This window comes from Hyperolius riggenbachi, chromosome 12 (assembly GCF_040937935.1).
Source record: "Hyperolius riggenbachi isolate aHypRig1 chromosome 12, aHypRig1.pri, whole genome shotgun sequence".
NCBI classification, from domain to species: domain Eukaryota; kingdom Metazoa; phylum Chordata; class Amphibia; order Anura; family Hyperoliidae; genus Hyperolius; species Hyperolius riggenbachi.
Window position 1 is genome coordinate 183,345,107 of NC_090657.1, and position 22,446 is coordinate 183,367,552.

General features: G+C 48.3%; 1 protein-coding gene across 2 annotated transcripts in view; it reads left to right on the plus strand.

Annotated features, from left to right (window-relative positions):
* CCM2L (CCM2 like scaffold protein) overlaps positions 1-22,446 on the plus strand; it is a 64,459-nt gene that overhangs the window by 21,521 nt on the left and 20,492 nt on the right. For both annotated transcript variants that reach the window (XM_068261943.1, XM_068261942.1), the window contains exons 5-8: positions 6,250-6,767; positions 9,240-9,372; positions 10,359-10,422; positions 14,200-14,347. In XM_068261943.1, coding sequence (XP_068118044.1) covers positions 6,250-6,767; positions 9,240-9,372; positions 10,359-10,422; positions 14,200-14,347 — 863 coding nt within the window. The remainder of the gene's footprint in view (positions 1-6,249; positions 6,768-9,239; positions 9,373-10,358; positions 10,423-14,199; positions 14,348-22,446) is intronic.

A 22,446-nucleotide genomic window follows, 5' to 3' on the forward strand; every position in this document is an offset into this window, starting at 1 on the left:
ACGCAGCCGGCACTTTGCCAGCCGCGTGTGCTGCCTGATCACCGCTGCAGCGGCGAAAGAGGGTCCCCCCAGCCGCCTGAGCCCAGCGTAGCCGGAACAAACAGTTCCGGCCAGCGCTAAGGGCTGGATCGGAGGCGGCTGACAACAGGACGTCGGCTGACGTCCATGACGTCACTCCGCTCGTCGCCATGGTGACGAGGTAAGCGAAACACGGAAGGCCGCTTATTAACTTTCAGTTGGCTGCATGGAATAGTTTTTTTTTTATTTAAAAAAAACCCTCCCGCAGCCACCCTGGCGATTTAATCAGAACGCCAGGGTGGTTAAGAGAGACTTTTTGTCAGTATTGCAGCTTGCTGCTGAGGAATTTGCATACATTCGTTATGCAAATCCCCTACCTGCCTCCTGTGATGACTGGCAGTATAAAGGTTGGGATTACCCACAGTCCTTTGCTGGTCATTCCTTCAGGGTTTGTAGTAAACACTCCTAGAGAGTGTCAGCCATGCTACTTCTTGTTGAAGTTATCTTAGAGTAATTCTGGGGACTGCACTAGGCAGTTTCTTTAGTGCCGTTAGGATTGCTTATCTGTTTGTTTGTCTGTTGCGACTATCCTGTCCCAGCGGTGGTCGATAGGAAGTCGTTCTGTGTGTCTGGGTGCTAACCGGAACAGCGGTTGTTACTGGTAGCCCCTTCTGATCTGTCTTCCCTGGATCGCACTCGCCTTGCGCTAGTGCTGTGGATCCTTCTGTTCTGCTACTCTGTACCTTGATCGCGCTAGTCACTTTCGCTAGTGCTGTGGATCCTTCTGTTCTGCTACTCTGTACCTGGATCGCGCTAGTCACTTTCGCTAGTGCTGTGGATCCTTCTGTTCTGCTATTCTGTCTGCCTGGATCGCACTCGCCTAGCGCTAGTGCTGTGGATCCTTCTGATCTGTCTTTACGGATCGCACTAACCACTAGCAGTAGCGGCTGTGGATATTTCTGATCTGTGTTTCTGCTTGGATCACACTTGCTCTGACGGAAGAGTGGTGGATCCTTTCTGCCTCGTTCCTGTTTCACGTTTGTCTGTCTTGTCTGATACGAACGCTTGCTGTAGGCTCGGTGAGGTAACCGTTAAGCAAGCGCTCGCGTTCTCTGTTTCGGGTTTCTGTCTTTGGTTAGTTAGGTGTGCTTGTCTCTGTTGTGCGTAACACGCGGAGACCGCGCACGAATGCGTGCACTGTTGTGAATGAGTGCGGTGTTCGCGTTCAGCTAGCGTTTGTTATTTTCCTTATCTTTCTCTTTGTATGATTTGCTGTGCCTTTGCTACCCTTGTGCTCTGTCCTGCTCAGTCTTGTCGCTATTGGCAATCACCATTCTTGCGATTGCGTTTCCTACTTCGTTTCCGCCATTGTGTGTTCGCCGTTGCTGGGTGGCGACTAGTTTGGTGGGCACACATTGGTTCTGTCCCTTTGCTCTGTTCCCTGTGGGCTATCCAGCCCTGCCTGATTGTACCTTGTCCTGGATCTGTACAATTCCCATTTGGCATCTGTGGCTGTGCAGCGGCTGTGTTCGCCTGCACTCCACAGCGCCATCTGCCGGTGGGAATTGCCCTCTGCGGGTGCATAGCACCTAGCCTGGGTGTCCTCAATTATACGCTTGTGGAGGAAATCCGCCGCGTCAGCGCACGTCTGGTGCGCTGACCACGGAGACGATTCCACATTCGTTACACAATCGAATTTTACCTCAGCAGGCCTTATCTATGGCTACCTTTTAGCTGTATTACACATACAAATAATTATCTCATAAGTATTTTTCATTTCAAATTCCCTTTAACCCCTAGCCGACCGCTCCACGTCGGCGTGAACGCAGTGGCAGCCCCAGGACTACTCCATGCCGGTTGGCATGACTGGCTGCAGGCGGGGATTGCAGGAGATCAAGCGTGATAATGCGCGCACATCTCCACATGAGTGATGGAGCTCCATTCCACCTTCAGTCTCGACTGTTAGACGACAAAACTGCCGTCTATTAACAATGTACAGCGCTGTACTGGGGACAGCCGTGTGACATGGCTGCCCCCCTGGCAGGCAGAAAGCCTTCTGAAGCCTATGACACGCGGATTGGCTGGCAGGGGGAGGGAGTAAGGGAGTGATATAAAATAAATAAAAAAATAGTGAAATTTATATATATAAAAAAAAAAAAAAAAAACAAAGAAAAAAAACAAGAACAAATATTTATGAAAAGAAAAACAAAAAACGAAACAAACATCTGGGGAGTGATCAGACCCCAGAGAGAGCTCAGAGCTCTGTTGGTGGGGAGAAGGGAGGGGGTTCACTTGTGTGCTGAATTGTGCGGCCCAGCAGCGAGCCCTTAAAGCTGCAGTGGCCTAATTAGGAAAAAATTGCCTGGCCACTAGGGGGGTTTAACACAGCGTCCTCAAGTGTTTAAAGGAAACCAGGGATAAACCTAAAAAAAGTTTTATAGATACCTGGGGCTTCCTCCAGCTAACAAGCCGCCGTCCTCCACTGTCCGCAGTTCCGGTATCGGGTCCCATTAGTTCTGTCCGTTGCGGCCAGTCTGCGCAAGAGAAGTGCGCCCTCTACATATCAGGCACTGGAGAGATACGTAGAGAGCGCACTTCCTCTTTAAAACTTTAAAGGGAATCTAAAGTCAAAATAAAGTTATGATATGATTTGTATGTGTAATACAGCTAAGAAATACAGAGGAACATTAGGAGCAGAGACATGAGTCTAATATTGTTTCCAGTACCGGAAGAGTTAAGAAACTCCAGTTGTTATTTATGAAAAAGAGACACTGAGCTCCACGGCTTTCAAAGTCGCAGAGAGCTCTGTCTTCTGAAGCTGGTTATCTCAACTGTCAGTCACTGTATTGTTTTTTTCTCTCCAGAGGACAGTTCAAAAGTTCACTAGCCTGCTCTGTGAAATCACTGCTGAAAATAAAAGTATGAGAATATTTTCTTTGCTACTAAAGTTATAGTAATTATCCGTACTACACAACCAATTCATTATATCATAATTTATTTATTTTTTTTGCTTCAGTGTCTCTTCAAGTGTTTTCACTTGAGGATATGAGCCTGGATTCTGTGTCTTTAGGGTACCTAAGGACAGCTGTAGCATGTCTTCTGTACACTGAACATAGAACAGATCATCAGTGGGTTCATCTCTGCAGTCCTGAAAATAATGAATATTGTGCTCACTGTGGCAGTGTCGAATATTTTGTTTCACACATCCAAAAGTATGCCAGAATGCTGTGAGAAGTGCTGTAGGACCAATTACCATGCTGTAGGACCAATTACCATGCTGTAGGACCAATTACCATGCTGTAGGACCAATTAACAGAAAGCTTCTCCACACCTTGTCCTAGGAATCCCCTTTCTTAAGGTCGCCATACATCTGTAGACGTAGCCAATTGACCATCATATTTGATAAAATTATCGAATCTGATGAAAATCTTTGCCACCATGAGCATGCCCGATCGACAATTAGACCACGTATCGATGGGACATGCTGGAAAATCTCGAGCGGACATGCTCGATCGGGAGTGTGGCATGTGATAATTGTGAATGACGAACATGACGGAAGCTCCTTGCCACTGCCCCCCCCCCCCCCAATCTTTTATGTAGCCCCCCCACCGTGTCCATGCAGTAATACTTTACTGGGGCCCCCTGTGCTAGAACGCCGGCAACCACGTCGGGGTGCAAATGTTGAAGTACATTGAGGATGGAGGCAGGTATGGCGTGGGCCATGGCGGGACCACTACATTTTTTTTTTCCAGTGATGGGCAGCACCAGAGATTGGCCACTTTGCTCAGCTGACGTCTTCAGCGCCCAGCCTGTGCCCTTTGCCCCAGGAATCACTGAAGAGACGAGTTGTCTGATAGACAGGTCCTGATTTGGCCAACCCCAGCCGATCAGCAGCAAATTGAGCAGTCTTGTTTTTTTCCTAACAAAGTGGGAAGCTGTCATCTCCCTGTGTCCTCGTTCCTTCCCCATCCTCCCCGTGTCCTCGTTCCAGCAGCATCACCCATGTGTACTGAAGTGGCTCCGCTCAGCTGTCAGAGATAGAATTCATTAGCATCTGCACGCACGGGTCCTCAGCTGCCCTCTCTCCTGGCTGCGTCTCACTCCTCTGCAATCATTCTTCGGGTCAGCGTCTGCCCAATCTTCCCCATTTACTGTTCTATTCCTGTGCGCTCCGCCTGAATGGCACTCCGACATCTCCTCTTTATTCCTTCTGACATGGCAGCTGCTGTGCGGTCTAATCGCGGCAGTGGTAGGGGTTTGATCTTTGGGCGAGAAGACATTTAGAGCTCCTACAGGCAGCCGTCCGTGACTGACAGTTTGAGTTCTCTTGGAAATAAACCTGCAGATTCCTTCACCGGAGTAAAGAAAGCTCTGCATTATGTAGACGTATTAGATATTACGAGGCTCCAGACGGTCCCCACTGTATTTTTAGATGAGCAACCTGCCCTGTCTGTCATGACATCTCTGAAAATGGCCAGCCAATCAGGTTCCACCAATATACAAATCTGCCCAGACAACTGGTAATTGAATAGAATGGAGGCGCCCAATGTGTGTTCTATTTTAGTGTTATAAAATAAAAAGATTCTCCAGAAGATATAGTCACCAGTTCAACTGGAAATTTTTTAAAATTCAAAACGCAATCTGACTACACGTTTCACGGGTCATGGCCCGCTTCCTCAGGTCAATACAAAATGCCTTGATAACATACAGGATAGAGTGTAGGTGCCTCTAGTGGATACACATTGGGTGTGTCCATTTCCCCCCCCCCCCCCCCCACACACACACACACACACACACACACATATGGATGTCTCCTTAGGGATGACAGATGATTGCCAAGTGCGACTGGTGGCGCTGTAGTAAGGCAGCCTCGGCTCTTGGTCATTATCCCCCCCCCATCCTTCCAGAACCTGTATGAGCCAAAACCAATTCTGGGTACAACCACCTGTTTGTACTTGTAGAAATAAAATAAATGATTCTGAATATCAGGGAAGGGGGATGACATGGGCAGTAGTGGCCATAGCTGGGCGTCTGAACCTGGAAGGCCAGCAAGACTCCTGAGACCAGAGTAGTGTCTCATTAGTGACGGCAACCAGTGGTTCTGAGGCGGTAACACTGTAATACTGTACAAGTTTACTTCCAGAGTGGTAAGAGCAGTGACTCACGACAGGGTACCTTTTAAAGTATGGAGAAGATTGCAAGATCTTACTTAGCAATGGACAACAACAACAAAACGTTTGTAAAGAGCTTTTCTACCGTAGGACCCAAAGCGCATAAGCTTGTCTTAGATCAATACATAGTGAGGTGTACAGGGGGAAAAGCTATGTGACCAAAAAATGCCAGACTAAACAGGTGGCTTTTCAGATTTGATTTAAACGTTTCCAGGGTTGGAGTTGTCTTGATTAAGTTTGGTAAGGCATTCCACAGGGTAGTGGCAGCATGACCGAAAGCTCTGGCTCCAAAGGTTTTTAGTTGGACTCAGGGGGTGGTCAAGTTAGGGATCCTTTTGATCTGAGGTTGTGGGAGGTGTGACTCCTCAGATGCAACAAATCCTTCAGGTATCCAGGGCCAAGGTCATGTAGGGGTTTGAATGCCAGTACAGAGCCGGGACAAGGTCCTCCAGCACCCAAGGCTGAGACACCAAAGTGCGCCCCTCTATTCCTGCCACCCCAGCCATCAAACACTGATTGCTATTAGACTAAGAGGCGCCACAGGGCCCACAACCTCCCCAGCACCTTAATATCTAGTTATCTGGCTTGCAGTCACTGCCATGTATCCCCTTTTCTTATTATTTCTGCTTCAAACACAATTAAGAATGACAGCTGAATGAATTCTGCGCCCCCTCCTACAGTGCGCCCTGAGGCTGGAGCCTCTCCAGCCTATGCCTCGGCCCGGCCCTGTTGTATGCCAATTTTGAAAAGGATTCTCCATTTTATGGGTAGCCTGTGTTGTGAGCAAATGATTGCTGTTATGTGGCAATGGGGGGGGGGGGGGGGGGGGTGGCTCTGTAAGTCTTGCGGTAGCATTCTGTGCTAGCTGCAAGTGGTGTAGGTCTTTATTTGGAAGGGCCTGTACAGAGGGGCATTGCAATAGTCTAGCCATGATGTGATGAAGGCATGAACTAGGCATGGACGGAAGAGGAAGACCGATATTTAGAATATATATTTGCAAATCATTTTGTTGTGTCATTTGTTTAAACTTAATTTTTTATATATATTATTTCTCCCCCAGGGCTTGGATTGGACCCGGTGCCAGCAGCTGGTAGCCTGGAAAGAAAACCGCCAATGGGCAACACTGACCCCGCTCAGGGAGGAGACAGAACAGGCCCCAAGCCTGTGGGGGGCGCTATGGAGAGGCGTCATACTATCTGTAGTCTGGACTGGAAAATGGCTCACAGGACTTCGGATGGGCGCCCCAAAGGAGGGGGCAGCCTGGAGAGACGAGGGGGAAAGCAGGACAGTGGCAGTTGGGAGAAGAGGCAAGGAGGTCAGGCCTGTGCCAACTGGGAGAGAAGAATGACCTTCAGTGGCAGCTGGGAGCGGCGACAACCGTGTGGCGGGAGTTGGGAGAGAAGGCAACCCTGCGGGGGCAGCTGGGAGCGGCGTCAGCCTTGCGGGGGCAGCTGGGAGCGGCGGCAGGCTTGTGGGGGCAGCTGGGAGAGGCGGCATGCGGGGCAGAACCCTTTAGATCCAAAGGAACCAAGTGCTGGAGCCTACTGCAACCTCATCATCCTGGCAGTAGAGAACAGAGTGAGTTATGCTTTTATACTTTTCACATTTTACTTTGCTGTTTCCTTGAGTTTCCAGAACGCTGCCACACCACCCAAAACCTCAGATTAAACAACCCCCATAGTCCAACTAAAAACTTATGAGCCAGAGCTTTCTGTCATGCTGCCCCTACCCTGTGGAATGCCTTGCCAAACTTAATCAAGACCGCTCCAACCCTAAATAAAAAAAAAAGCCACCTGTTTGGTCTGGCATTTATGATCACATAACTTCTTCCCCTGTACTGATTTGAGACAAGCTTATATGCTTTGGGTCCTCAGGGTGAAAAGGATTTTTACAAATGTTTCGATGTTCTTGTTGTTGGTCAATGAGATGATTAAAAATTCCAAGTCGTCATCGTGCTTCATGTGACCCTGCGAAATGGAGCTGTGTGTGATGATGTCATCACATAGCTCCTCACAGCGGCTGCACCAATTTTCATATTGTGTAATATTTCAATACAGAGTGTGCCTAAGCAGCAGCTGAACATGTACCAATATACATTTTTAGCCTGTGAACCATTGCTTCATGCTTTTTACACAAAGTCCGTGCAGGTTTGCACCATCGCGTTGAACGAGGAAGCGCATGCATGTGCGGCCTAGTATAGTTCTACTGGAGACAGGACTGGCTGGAAATAGGCAGTGGGAATGCAGTCTGAGGGCCCATTCACTTTTCTTCACTTTCCCCCCAGACTTAACTAATGCAGACTGACTGGCTGAAGCCTCTTTCCCTCCTGTTTTCCCCTCCCACACCTCTGTTCCTCTCTGATTGGCCAATATTCACAATGCACTTTCTACTGCAGACCTGGGTGGGAGTGTCTGAGGACTCGGAGAGAGGGCAATGATACACAGACAGAGTAAGGGAGGAAATGATATCAGGATTGGCTTCAAGCTAGACACAGACAAAATGGAAAATCCTAAGAAGGATTTTCTCTTTTTTTACTATAGAAAAATCACAAAAACCAAAATGTGGTCAGTGCAATACATATGTTATGTAAGTAGAGCAAGTATTTATCTACTTATATATGTGGGTTTTTTTCTGAGATAGTATGGCTGACAGCTGCACTTCAAGGACAGTGGCCTGGGGGGGAAAAAAAGCCTCACCCGCACAACAATATGGGAAATGTGGTGGAGTGCAAAGTAAGGCACATGAGACAGATCTCTCTCTGATCGAATCTGATTATACACCATACACAGATTCCCATAAAATTTGGGATGAATCAGAAATCAGCAAGAAGTAGGCAGCGCTCCTATTCAGGCTGCAAATGAAATGAAACCAACAGAGGCATGCAGTGTCCCCCAGGGACTGATATGCACCTGGAACACAAATCAAATGCAGCTATGCACTAAACCCTTATCTGAACAAATTGAATGCAAACTGATACACATGAGTGCAGCTAGCCACACGTGGACTTACATTTTGATACAGCAGGAGGAAATGGCAGCGCTTTCATATATAGGCTGCACCCGAATGAACTAGCTGCACAGATGTGCAGAGCCAACCACGGGCAGATTACACAACTTGCATTGAAAACAGATGCAGCAAAGGAGGATGTTGGCTTCAAGGACAGCCTGTGCACAGATTGTACAATATTAGACTCTTCCACGACTATGATGTGCCCTCTCGAAAGGGCACGCCATCGTCATGAAAGAGTCTAGTACTGAACATTCTGCGCACAGGCTGTCCTTGAAGCCAACGTCCTCCTTTGCTGCATCTGTTTTCAATGCAAGTTGTGTAATCTGCCCGTGTTTGGCTCTGCACATCTGTGCAATTTCCTCCTGCTGAATCGGAAATCCGCCTAGAGCCGGCGTCGCCTGCCCGGCAACCCTCCCGTGTAAAATTCTCACCTGTCTCGTTGGTGCAACTCCCGTCATCCTCCGCTGTCACCGCCATTACCACGTGGTGCATGTGTGACATCACACGGCACGCTCGGTGCCACATGGCACAGCACTCAATAATGAGAGCGCCAGCAAAACAAGAGAGAGTTCACTGGGATCGGGCACTGGGGGCGACATTTTACGTTTGAGGGGACAGCCGTCTAGAGTATGTTGGCCGTTGCAATATCGAATGCAGCTACCGCCACGCATCCAATTGAGCACTTTCGACTGATATTTTCCAGCGTATCTGATCGATGCATTTGACCAATTTCGGCCTGAAACAGATCAAATCATCAATCAGGCGGATATGTTTTATCACTGATTAGTTGATTGGACCACAGAATTTCTAGATTATGGTCACCTTAACTGTGCGCCCATTCTCCTGGATCTGTGTAGCACTCTGTGGCACAGCTAGTATATATCTGTCTATGAGCTCCTTGGTTGGCTGATATAGATCCCATCACACAGAGTCCCTGCGTTTTGTTTTTTTTAGCATGTTGAGCAGCATTAGTGATTACTATGGACACGTTGGCCATCTGTGCTATTTGTGAACTTGAAGCTGTTTCCTGTTCTCCGTCAGGATGCTGCGGAGGAGTCCTGCGCTCTCATCTGCCAAGTCTTCCAGATCATCTACGGAGATCAGAGCATCGAGTGTGTGGACCGCGCTGGCTACCATTACACATCACCGCCGGAGAGACCGTGGCTGTCCCGCTGTAAGACGCATTGTGGAATATATCCGCTCTTGATAACTTAAAGGGACCCAAGCAGCTTTTTTTTTTTCTGCAGTTTGTCCTGGCTTCTAATAGCTGTTGGAGCTGCCACCCCTTTCCATTTGCCCTTATTTATCCAGGGGAAGGTGTGGATGTAATGAAGTGTGACTCTCTAAACTGTTTGAAGTACAGTGTCCTATCTCCCCACTGCCCCTGCTGATGAAAGCTTTTGTTTGCTCATTGCTACTGCTAATTACAGCAGTCTTTATCTGCCTGCTCTTTCTGTGGACATAGGCAATGGAAGTAGGCCAATAAAAGCCTATAACACATATTTAAATGTAAAAAAAAGACGTAGGATGGAATTTCTTTTTCAGTAATGAGCCACATTGTTGGCATGCATTTTTAATGTGCTATTGAGTTGCCCCTGGGGGCTAAAAGTGCTGCTTGGTTCACTTTAAAACCCAACTACTGGCTCAAAGTAAAATGGCCAAGCTAGTAGTGACTAGTACAGCACTGTTCTATGCGTGTTGCCTTTACACCTGCTGCTTTGTGTAGTGCTGTGGTGTGCGGCCTCCTCCCCTCCCTGGCCTTTCTGTTATGTTGGAGATCTGACCAGAGCTCCGCCTACTGTCACAGCAGTCCATGCATAATGCTATGGCATGCACGGGCACAAGTAAGCATTAATGGATGGGAGCTCTGACTGGAAGCAGCAGTGCAGCTGCAGTCAGAGCTCCAGCATGATTGGTGCCTAAGAGGGGAGGGGGCCACATACCAAAGCACTACACAAAATAGCCAGTCTAACATGCAGGGCAGCGATGAACTAGTCAGCACTAGCCCTGCTGTCTGCATTTACTGTACTTTTAGCCTTAAATGGAATCTGAACTGAGAGGGATATGGAGGGTGACATACTTGTTTCCTTTTAAACAATGCACATTGCCTGGCTGTCCTGCTGATCCCATGCCTCTAATTGACCCTGCTCTGTATTGCAGGTGACAGTTCCCACACAGACGGGACGTTTTCCTACGATGCCGACTACAGCTGCTGCAGCTCATTGTAAGGGCACTTTATTTCCTGTCACAGTCTATAAAGTCCTAAGAATACCCGTAAACCCCTCCCACCCATAAACCCCTCCCACGTCGCTATTCTGTGATGTCACACTCACACACCTTCATAGGACCTTAAAGGACACATCTGGGAAAAAGTTGTATAAAAAAAGAAAATGCATACCTACTGCTGAGAGTCCAATAGTTCATAAATTTTAGTTTATTGAGTAGGGACAATGGAATAGTAATAATTAAAGTAGATTTAAATATAAAATAAAGCTGTGGGATATCTACAAAAGGCATTTTTTTAGAAGTAGGAGGATAGATAAAATTCAATTGTTTATCTCATCAGTTTATTTTCACCTCGGATGTTCTTTAAGGGGGGCTGCATTGTGCATCAACGGTCTGTAGTTAGTGACACTGGCAGTCTGGTGGCAGCAGTCCCTATGTTTTGGGTGACATTTTGAGGCCTTTAATCTAAATGTTATGGCAAAATGGTTGCAAAGTGTTATCATGCGTCCATTTTAACTAATTAAAGACCGCCTCACGCCAATGGGCGTGACCGCAGCACCAGCCCCAGGACCGCCTAACGCCAATTGGCGTCAAGTCCTGGGGTTGCAGTTTCACAGAACGGGCGCGCGCATGCACGATCGTGGCGATCGTTCCCTGCCACTTCACGGAACGGAGTTCCGTGATTAGCCTGCTAGCCGCCGATCGCCGCTAGCAGGCTGTTTGCAAACGAAAGGGGAAAGAAATCCCCTTTGTTTACAAGTGTACAGCGGTGCAGTCCCCGGCAGCGCTGTACGAGATCGGCGATCCCCGGCCTCTGATTGGCCGGGGAGCGCCGTCCTCTCAAAGGCTGATGCCTGTGAGAGGCGGAACAGGACGGATCGCCGTCCTGTTCCATAAAGATTACGGAAGGGAGGAGGGAAGGGGAGGGAGGGAGAGAGAGCCTCATAGAGGCTGGGGAAAAAAAAAACAAACGGCCGCAGCGATCGGACCCCTCCGGCGGCATGTCCCCTTAGGGACAAAAAAAGGAGGTGAGTCTGATCGCTGGGCTCCTTAGCTGGGCTGTGCTGTGCAGGAGGCTGAAAAGCCTGCACAGCCCAGTACTGCAAAAAATGGCCTGGTCTTTAGGGGGGGTTAGCACTATGGGTGTCAAGTGGTTAAGTGAAGTAGATTGGATCTTGCTCGACACATATTGGTGTACAGGCTGAAGTATCTGACTCACAGAGAGAACTGCTGAGAAAGGGCTCGCTGCCATGAGGGAACTGAATGCATTAAAGTGGACCTGGACTCTTGCACAGGACACAATGAAAACAGAGAGAAATGCACCATGTGCGTTTTTAGAGAGACAAGCCTGTCTAATTCCCACTCATCTTCAAGTAATCACAAGTGTAATTTGATCTCTCAGCTGTGTCCGCACAGAAATTCAGCAGTCCTCTGCAAACACAGCTGATATGTAAACACAGGATGTTAACCCTATGTCTGCTTCCATGAAAGCAGGAAGTACACTCACTGCAGATTTACGGCAGGATTTGTATCAGCTGTAACAAATATTTTTTCTTTAAAGGTTATTATGCTGTTGCTTATCTGTTAGAGCAGAGAGGGAGTCCTGAGTTCAGGTCCACTTTAAGGACGTATGTGTATATCATATGGATAGTTGTAGAAAGAGCCCCTCTAATAAATGGTATATAAATGAATTTCTCTAATGAAGAACTTGTGCAGTGATATGGAGAGAAAGTAAGCTATACTGATGTACAAACGTGTTACACATGAGAACGCAGTTTAGCTGGATGGATTCCATGACGCATTAACTACAGCATTAGCCAATAAGGATGGTCAGTGAGAGGCTCCTATTTACAAGTTGGTGCAAGTGTTATGCAAATTTCTGCAGCTGGGAAACGGACTAGTAAAGCGCAGCCATGCTAAGATGTGACGCCTCCCAGCTGCCCGTACCATGCGGCGGGTGCACTGGCGTAGCTGGTAGGTGTTGGATATGCCACCTTCACCCCCTCATTGGTTATTTTGAGAACAAATATAAAGTAAACTTTAAGCAAAAATAAACGTATGATATAATGAATTGTATGTGTAGTGCAGCTAAGAAATAGAACGTTAGCAAAGAAAAGAGTCTCATATTTTTATTTTGCGTTATATAGCTTCTTTTTATGACATTGCGTTATATTTGCAGTTTATAAACCAACCTCTGTCTTTTAAGCTATAAAACAAAGCATTAAAAAGAAATAATGTTCCTTTGAACTTTCCTGCAGTAAAGCCTTATCCAAAGTTGTCTCTCACTGTTTTTGGCTGTGTAACTGCTGCAGAAAACCGGACTGTATTTAACTCAGTGGATATTGTCTTGTCCTGTATAGTTTTCCAGTACAAGAAAAGTAAAAAACTTCAATTGTTATCCATGTTACGGCCAGAACCCGAAGTTTGGCCACTTCTAGTTCTGGCCGGCCACTTCGGGTTCTGGCCGGCCAATGTGAGAAGTGGCCGCTGCGCTGCGGCCAATGTTAGAAATGGAATGATTCCTCTCAGGTTAATGTATCTTCTGGCCGCAGCGCAGCGGCCAAACGTATAACAACTTAGTGAATTTATTGCAATTCAGCCGGCGGCAATGTAACAATTCAAGCCGCCAGCTTTTTTTTTTTTTTCTGCCTCTCTCTCTCCTCTTATGGGCAGCAGGCGGGGACATGCGTGTCCCCGGGAGTCGTTCGTGGCGCCAGGGCAGCAGAGCGGGGAGGCTGCAGACATTGCTTCTGCCAGCACCCGCTCTGCAAGAACAGCAGGATTCCCCTGCCGCGACGAACGACTCCGGGGGGACACGCGTGTCCCCGCCGGCGGCCCATAGGAGAGCGAGAGAGGCGGGGGGGGGGGGGGGAGGAGAGAGAGGCAGAGAAAAAGCCGGCGGCTTGAATTGTTACATTGCCGCCGGCTGAATTGCAATAAATTCACTAAGTTGTTATACGTTTGGCCGCTGCGCTGCGGCCAGAAGATACATTAACCTGAGAGGAATCATTCCATTTCTAACATTGGCCGCAGCGCAGCGGCCACTTCGCGCATTGGCCGGCCAGAACTAGAAGTGGCCAAACTTCGGGTTCTGGCCGTAACATCCACGCAAAATAACGTCTCTCAGCTCTGTCACCCACTGGGTTGAATACAGTTTTGTTTTCTGCAGCTCTTACACAGCCAAGAAACAGTGAGAGACAGCTTGAGATAAGGTTTTACTGCAGGAAAGTTCAAAGGAGCATTCTTTCTTTTTAAAGCTTAAAGACAGAGTGTGGTTTATAAACTGCAAATATAACATAATTATGTAATGCTATAAAAATAAGCTATATAATGGTAAATTAAAATATGAGACACTTTTCTTTGCCACTAAGGTTCTATTCATTGTCTGTACTACACATACAATACATTATATCATAAGTTTATCGCTTCACATTTGCTGTAAAGGGAACCTAATCTGAGAAGCATATGGATTTTTCCTTTTAAAATAATACCAGTTGCCTGCCTCTCCTGCGGATCCTTTGTCTCTAATACGTTTAGCCACAGCCCCTCAACAAGCATGCAGATCAGGTGCTCTGACTGAAGTCAGACTGGATTAGCTGCATGCTTGTTTCAGGTGTGTGATTCAGCCACTACCGCAGCCAAAGAGATGAGCAGGACTGTCAGGCAACTGGTATTGTTTAAAAGCAAACATCCATATCCCTCTCAATTTAGGTTCCCTTTAAAGGGAGGTACTTTATGGTTGTAACAAGTTATATTTCTTCTTTCCTTGCCCCAGTAACGGCTCCCATGACACGTTTGAAGTACACTACAGCGGCGAGTCCTCCCCTTCATTCGCCATGTCTGAGCAGAGTTTGGCATCGGGCGTCAGCGATGGCGATCAGGGTGGAGTTCCTCTGGAGCAGCTGCAGGACTACATGATCACTGTGAGTCCCATCATATGTGCTGATCTGAGATCCCAGAGTTGTCTTATGCCAGTTCTGGTACCCTTTATGTTAGAGAACCCGAGGTGTGTTTTACAAATCCTATTAGCACACAGAGGCTGGGTCTGCATATAATGCTCAGCCTCTGTTACTATACAGTTCTCACCTAGCCCCCACCCCCCTGCGCACTCTGCTGTGCCCCCAAAATAAAACCGCTGATTGGAGGGAAGGGGAGCGGCGCTATAGAGGAGGCGGGGACCGGCGGAGAGTGACAGTTTACATGTAAACAGCTTTCTAGCGACACACTGTGTGTCGCTAACACGGCGGTTTTATTTTGGGGGCAAGCAGAGCGCAGGGGGGGCCTGGGTGAGAACTGTATAGTAACAGAGGCTGGGCATTATATGCAGACCCAGCCTCTGTGTGCTAATAGGATTTTTAAAACCCACCTCGGGTTCTCTTTAAGGGTTTGTTTTCACATCCTGGTACAAAAAGTGCTGCAGTACAGGAGCTCCCATGCCATGGTATATACCAGGGCCAGGCAGAGGCGAGAGAGGCTCCAGCCTCAGGGTGCAGTGTAGGAGGGGCTATCATTCCCCTATTGTGTTTGAAGCAGAGAGAAATAAAAAAAAGGGTTACATGGCAGTGGCTGCAAGCCAGATAACTAGAGATTAAGGTGTTGGGGGCCCTGGGGCACCTCTTAAGGTGGCCAATCCAATTTCTAGAGAAAAATTGTTAGAGCGATCAGAAATTCTGATCGGATTGGTTGTAAATAATCTCCGTTGATGGGCACAATAGATTACAAACGATTATAAAAATAGTCGTCCGATTGGATTTTTGACAAACCAAAATTTGGATTTTCTTGTTGGTTGTGATAGGAAGCAAAGATTGTTTCATTGATGGTGTAGTGACCGATTTCACTTCCAATCAGAATTTCTGATCGCTCGAACAATTTATCGCCAGAAATTGGACAGTTAGTGGCCACTTTAAGTCTTATAGCAATCCATGTGTGACGGCTGGGGTGGGAGGGATGGAAGGACTCACTTTGGTGTCTCAGCCTTGGGTGCTGAAGGGCCTTGTCATGGCTCTGGTATATACAAATTATGATAGTAGTAGTGTTATCAGAGATGTGTAAATACCTTATTTTTATGTCTAGAATGTCAATCACATGACCGCAGATCAGCGTCTCTTCCTCTGATCTTCCTTTGAGAGACGCTCCATGTCTTAGGATGCAAGAAACCCTCCTACTATGTCTACAGGAGAGGGTGTGTCCCATAATGCTAGAGTGCAGGACCTTGCCTTGCATTCTGGGACAGGAGAGGGTGTGTCCCATACTGCTAGAGTGCAGGACCTTGCCTGGCAATCTAGCAGTATGGGACACACCCTCTCCTGTCTAAAGCCCCATCTACACGATACGATTCTTTGTACGATTCGATTACGATTCTATTTACGATCCGATTAAATGTGACATGTCCGATCAGGATTCGATTCAATTCGATTTGCCATTGTTTTGCAATGGCGAATCAAATCGAATCCCCATCGGACATGTCGGATTTAATCAGATCGTAAACAGAATCGTAATCGAATCGTATGGTGTAGATGGGGCTTTAGATTGCCAGGCAAGGTCCTGCACTCTAAGACAGGAGAGGGTGTGTCCCATACTGCTAGAGTGCAGGACCTTGCTGAGCATTCTGGGACAAGAGCGGGAGTGTGCCATACTGCTAGCGATCTGGGCCTTGCTCAGAATTCCAGGACAGGAGTAGAGATGTCTTGAAACATAGAATTTTGTCGTGAAAAATAGAAAATTCACAAACCGGCTATTCGCAGCGGGCTCCATAGACTTCTATGGCAGGCGAGCGGCAAAAAGACCTTTTATAGTTTTTGAGAATAGATTTTAAAATTTCATAGGAAAAAAGTATTGGAAATACACAGACCCAGGAGCACCAATGCTGGCTTCCAGACTTAAAGTGTGCCACGGTCCCACCCCAGTACCAAGGGGTCACAGTAATGGATATCTTCAATGACCGGCACCACACGAAGAGTATTATAGCTCAACACAGATTACAGAATAAAGTAATTGAGCTATAATACTCTTCGTGTGGTGCCGGTCATTGAAGATATCCATAGGAAAAAAGTATACATTTAAATGCAGTAAATGACAGATAATGTGGCAAACCTAACGGTAGTAGAAATTTTACATGTCAAAAGAATGAAATCATGGCGGGGTTTCCAGGGGGTCTGTGCACAGTGCGTACGGACCCCCTAGAAACCCCTCTGGAGCCGCAACGCTTTGGCTAGGGATCGCTATACAGCTGCAATATGGCTGTATAAAGATCCCTGGCAACTCTACCTATTTTTGGAAACCCTCTTTTTTTTCAAATGTTCAGAGTGTGTAAAACCCCTGAACCCCTTGTCCCCCCCATGCAGGCTGAGATAGCCAGAGTGGGGCTTCGCACCCTGAGCTTTACCAGCCCACTTGGTCCATGTTATGAGGGCTCAGGGGCGGGGGGAGGTGTGGCCAAGCCTCCCCCCCCTCCCCCGGAGCCCTTGGCCAATCCGTGGTGCCCCAGGAGGAGGTGGGGGCAATGACTCCCTGGGGGGGGATCATGGTGGCCTCTGGGAGTCTCCTTTAAGAAGGGGACCCCCAGATGCCCGCCCCCCACCCCCAGGAGAAATGAGTACAGGGGCTACCCCTTACCCATTTCCACAAAGGGTTAAATGAAATAAAAACCCAACAACGAATAAAGTCCTTTAATAATCTTAATTAACCAGAAATACTTACCTGTCCCTTTTTAAAAAAGAGTTCCCACGGCAATATCCTTGATTGAAAATCTCTGTGCATGGCTCTTAGCTATACTATAGCTGCGAGCAAAAGCATCTTTAAATTTCCCTTCAAGGCTCTCCATTGGTTCCTTAACAGACCAATGGGGATCAGGAGGATCATGAGGGAAATTTAAAGACTCTTTTGCTCTCAGCGATACTAAGTATAGCTGAGAGCGCGTCCAATGTGGATGCTTTGTCGCCAGCTCGCGCTGTCCTCCCCACACCTATCACCCTCACCCAAGCTGCGGCACCCAGTGCACCCATGCACTAGGTGCCAGCATGGGTGGGGTGACAGGTGTGGGGGGCGTGGAGGGCAGCCGGAGCTGCCGGCAAAGCGTCTGCATAGGACGCGCTCTCAGCTATACTTAGTATAGGTGAGAGCAGTGTGGTGGGGGTGGCCGGCCGGTGGAGATCTTCAATCAACTATATTGGCGTGGGACCTTTCCGAGGATATTGGCCTGGGAACATTTTTTTTAAAGGTACAGGTAAGAATTTCTGATTATAAAGGACTTTTTTTTTGTGTTTTTATTTCATTTAACTCTTTGTGGAAATGGGCATGGGCGTCTGCATGTCGGGCAAATTGGGGCGGCTGCATCCCCCTGGCTGCCCGCTGCCCCCCTCCCCCCTGGCCGCCCCCCGTCCGAATCAGTGGCGCCCCCCCCATACCCACCACCCGACTCAGCGCAGTGAAGGGGGAGCAGCAAGCACAGCAGCGGAGAAGGGGAGACATCTCCCCCCCCTTCCCTCACCTTGGGGATCCCCCTTACTCGCTCCCCCCTCCATAATATAGCGGCGGGCGCAGCAGAGCAGAACACTTCCTCTGCACGCGAGGAAGGCTCTGTGCGCAGCTGGTCTGGTCTAGTCAGTGACGTCAGACCAGCGATGCACAGATCTCCCTCTCGTGCAGGGAATGGAAGAAGTGTTCATTATGGAGGGGGGACCCCTTCCCCCCCCATTGTCACAACTGGGGTGTCCCTGTTACTACCTGAACTGGGGGTTAGGGGGTCCCTGTCACTACCTAAACTGGGGGGGCTCCTGTCACTACCTAAACTGGGGGGTCCCTGTCACTACCTGAACTGGGGGGTCCCTGTCACTACCAAAACTGGGGGGTCCCTGTAACTACCTGAGCTGGGGTCCCTGTCACTACCTAAACTGGGGGGGCTCCTGTCACTAACTAAACTAGGAGGTACCTGTCACTACCTGAACTGGGGGGTCCCTGTCACTACCTGAACTGGGGGGGCTCCTGTCACTACCTAAACTGGAGGGTCCCTGTCACTTACTGAACTGGGAGGGCTTCTGTCACTACCAAAACTGGGGGTCCCTGTAACTACCTGAGCTGGGGGTCCCTGTCACTACCTAAACTGGGGGGGGGTCCCTGTCACTACCTGAACTGGGGGAGGGGGCTCCTGTCAATACCTAAACTGGGGGGCTCCTGTCACTACCTAAACTGGGGGGTCCCTGTCACTACTCTAAACTGGGGGGGTCCCTATTACTACCTGAACTGGGGGGCTCCTGTCGCTACCTGAACTCGGGGGCTCTTGTCACTACCTAAACTAGGAGGCACCTGTCACTACCTAAACTGGGGGGCCCTGTCACTACCTAAACTGTGGGGTCCCTGTCACTACCTGAACTTGGGGGCTCCTGTCACTACCTGAACTCGGGGGCTCCTGTCACTACCTAAACTAGGAGGCACCTGTCACTACCTAAACTGGGGGGCCCTGTCACTACCTAAACTGGGGGACCCTGTCACTACCTAAACTGGGGGTCCCTGTCACTACTTAAACTGGAGGGCACCTGTCACTACCTAAACTATCCAGGCCAGGCCAGCCCAGCATCACCGCCAGACAGGCCAGCCCAGCATCACCGCCAGCCAGGCCAGCCTAGCATCACTGCCAGGCCTTTCGGCCCACACAACATCCCCGAGCCAGCCAAAAACAGTAATGCCAGGCCAGCCAAGCACAGCAGCCAGTAGAGGAGAATTCAGAAGGCAGGTGAGAGGTGTCTACCATATTAAGGGGGCATTTTGCCTATTCATGTGAAATGCTGTCTATTTATGTCCCTTATGACTGCTGAATTTGTCTTGTTGGGGGCCTCATGATTGCTGAATTTGTCTTGTTGGGGGCCTCATGATTGCTGAATTTGTCTTGTTGGGGGCCTCATGATTGCTGAATTTGTCTTGTTGGGGGCAGTGGCGTAGCTGAGGGCCCCGATGCAGGTTTTACAATGAGGCCCCCCAAGCACTCTATACATAACAATTGATACAGCGCACCAAAACCTGCCAATGGAAGCTACAGTGTCAGAGGTGCAAGAAGGGGATGGGGAACAGTTTGTTAATGATTACTACTATTCAAAGCATCTATTATCAGCACAGGACCAATAGAGAGCTAATACTGCTGTTGAGGGAGGGCCCCGATGCGGTTGCTACCTCTGCAACCCCTATTGCTACACCCCTGGTTGGGGGCCTCATGATTGCCTCATGATTGCTGAATTTGTCTTGTTGGGGGCCTCATGATTGCTGAATTTGTCTTGTTGGGGGCCTCATGATTGCTAAATTTGTCTTGTTGGGGGACCTCATGATTGCTGAATTTTTCTTATTGGGGGGCCTCATGATTGCTGAATTTGTCTTGTTGGGGGCCTGTAATAGATAGCGGAGATGCCGCCGCATCGGTGAGCGGCATGGCGGCTGTCTCCGCGTCTCAGCCGGCGGCTTTCGCCGCGCAGTTACATGGTGGAGTTTTGCCTGGTCCGTCAGTTGCACATAGACTGAGGGCTACGCGCAAGCGACAGGACCTTTATGCGAATAGAAGGGGAGTCAGCTGATCGGCCGGTCAGCTGACTCCAGCAGTGCTCCTGATTGGTTGAGTGACTGGGGCGGCGCTGTGGCGCGCTCTCAGTATATATAGGACCTGCCTGTCAGTAGCTCTTCATCTGCTGTTGCAAATGCTACGTGTTAGCACTCAGACCTTAGTCAGATCCCAAAGTGTGCTAGAACCAGCAGGAGCTGGGGATCCACACTTTCTGTTGATAGCTAAAGTACTAATTGAATTGTATTATTTGTTATGACCTTCTGCTAGCCTTGACTACTCTTCTGCTTACTGATTCTGTGCTTCTGCCTATCTGATCCTGTTGCCGACTCAGCCTGAACACTACTCTGATTTAAGCCTTCTGTCTTTGTACCGTATCTGTCCGTTTGTTGCCGAATCTGCTTGTCTGACTCTCCTGCCCTCACCAGTGAGCCTAGTCCCTGGTGAGGGATTCTCTGTACAGCTTAATCACCTGCTCCTCAGGTGACCAGTAGCTGCAGTACAGTCTTAATCACCTGCTCCTCAGGTGACTAGTAGCTGCAGTACAGTCTTAATCACCTGCTCCTCAGGTGACCAGTAGCTGCAGTACAGTCTTAATCACCTGCTCCTCAGGTGACTAGTAACTACGGTACTGTCCTCATCACCTGCTCCTCAGGTGATTAGGGGTTGCAGTACAGTCTTGATCTCATGCCTCTCAGGTGATCACCTGTTGCAGTACAGTCTGAATCACCCGCTCCACGGCTGATCAGTATACGTTGTTTTACTGTGCACCACCCGCTCCTCGGGTGAACTGATTACTAGTTCATCTGCATCTCCAGCATGCTGGAGTGCTGATCCCTGTGTTCTATAGAGATATCTCCCTCTACCAGCTTCTCTGGGGGAGTTGGTATCTCCATCTGTATTACTGTTGCACCAAACACCTACAGTGGGTTGCAAAAGTATTCGGCCCCCTTGAAGTTTTCCACATTTTGTCACATTACTGCCACAAACCTGCATCAATTTTATTGGAATTCCACGTGAAAGACCAATACAAAGTGGTGTACATGTGAGAAGTGGATCGAAAATCATACATCATTCCAAACATTTTTTACAAATAAATAACTGCAAAGTGGGGTGTGCGTAATTATTCGGCCCCCTGAGTCAATACTTTGTAGAACCACCTTTGCTGCAATTACAGCTGCCAGTCTTTTAGGGTATGTCTCTACCAGCTTTGCACATCTAGAGTCTGAAATCCTTGCCCATTCTTCTTTGCCAAACAGCTCCAGCTCAGTCAGATTAGATGGACAGTGTTTGTGAACAGCAGTTTTCAGATCTTGCCACAGATTCTCGATTGGATTTAGATCTGGACTTTGACTGGGCCATTCTAACACATAGATATGTTTGGTTTTAAACCATTCCATTGTTGCCCTGGCTTTATGTTTAGGGTCATTGTCCTGCTGAAAGGTGAACCTCCGCCCCAGACTCAAGTCTTTTGCAGTCTCCAAGAGGTTTTCTACCAAGTTTGCCCTGTATTTGGCTCCATCCATCTTCCCATCAACTCTGACCAGCTTCCCTGTCCCTGCTGAAGAGATGCACCCCCTGAGCATGATGCTGCCACCACCATATTTGACAGTGGGGATGGTGTGTTCAGAGTGATGTGCAGTGTTAGTTTTCTGCCACACATAGCGTTTTGCATTTTGGCCAAAAAGTTCCATTTTGGTCTCATCTGACCAGAGCACCTTCTTCCACATGGTTGCAGTGTCCCCCACATGGCTTGTGGCAAACTGCAAACGGGACTTCTTATGCTTTCTGTTAACAATGCCTTTCTTCTTGCCACTCTTCCATAAAGGCCAACTTTGTACAGTGCATGACTAATAGTTGCCCTATGGACAGAGTCTTCCACCTGAGCTGTAGATCTCTGCAGCTCGTCCAGAGTCACCATGGGCCTCTTGACTGCATTTCTGATCAGCGCTCTCCTTGTTCGGCCTGTGAGTTTAGGTGGATGGCCTAGTCTTGGTAGGTGTACAGTTGTGCCGTACTTCTTCCATTTCTGAATGATCGCTTGAACAGTGCTCCGTGGGATGTTCAAGGCTTTGGAAATCTGTTTGCAGCCTAAGCCTGCTTTACATTTCTCAATAACTTGATCCCTGACCTGTCTTGTGTGTTCTTTGGACTTCACAGTGTTGTTGCTCCCAATATTCTCTTAGACAACCTCTGTGGCCCTCACAGAGCATCTGTATTTGTACTGACATTAGATTACACACAGATGCACTCTATTTAGTCATTAGCACTCATCAGGCAATGTCTATAGGCAACTGACTGCACTCAGATCAAAGGGGACCGATTAATTATGCACACACCACTTTGGAGTTATTTATTTGTAAAATATGTTTGGAATCATGTATGATTTTCGTTCCACTTCTTATGTGTACACTACTTTGTGTTGGTCTTTCATGTGGAATTCCAATGAAATACTTTTGCAACCCACTGTATCTTTAC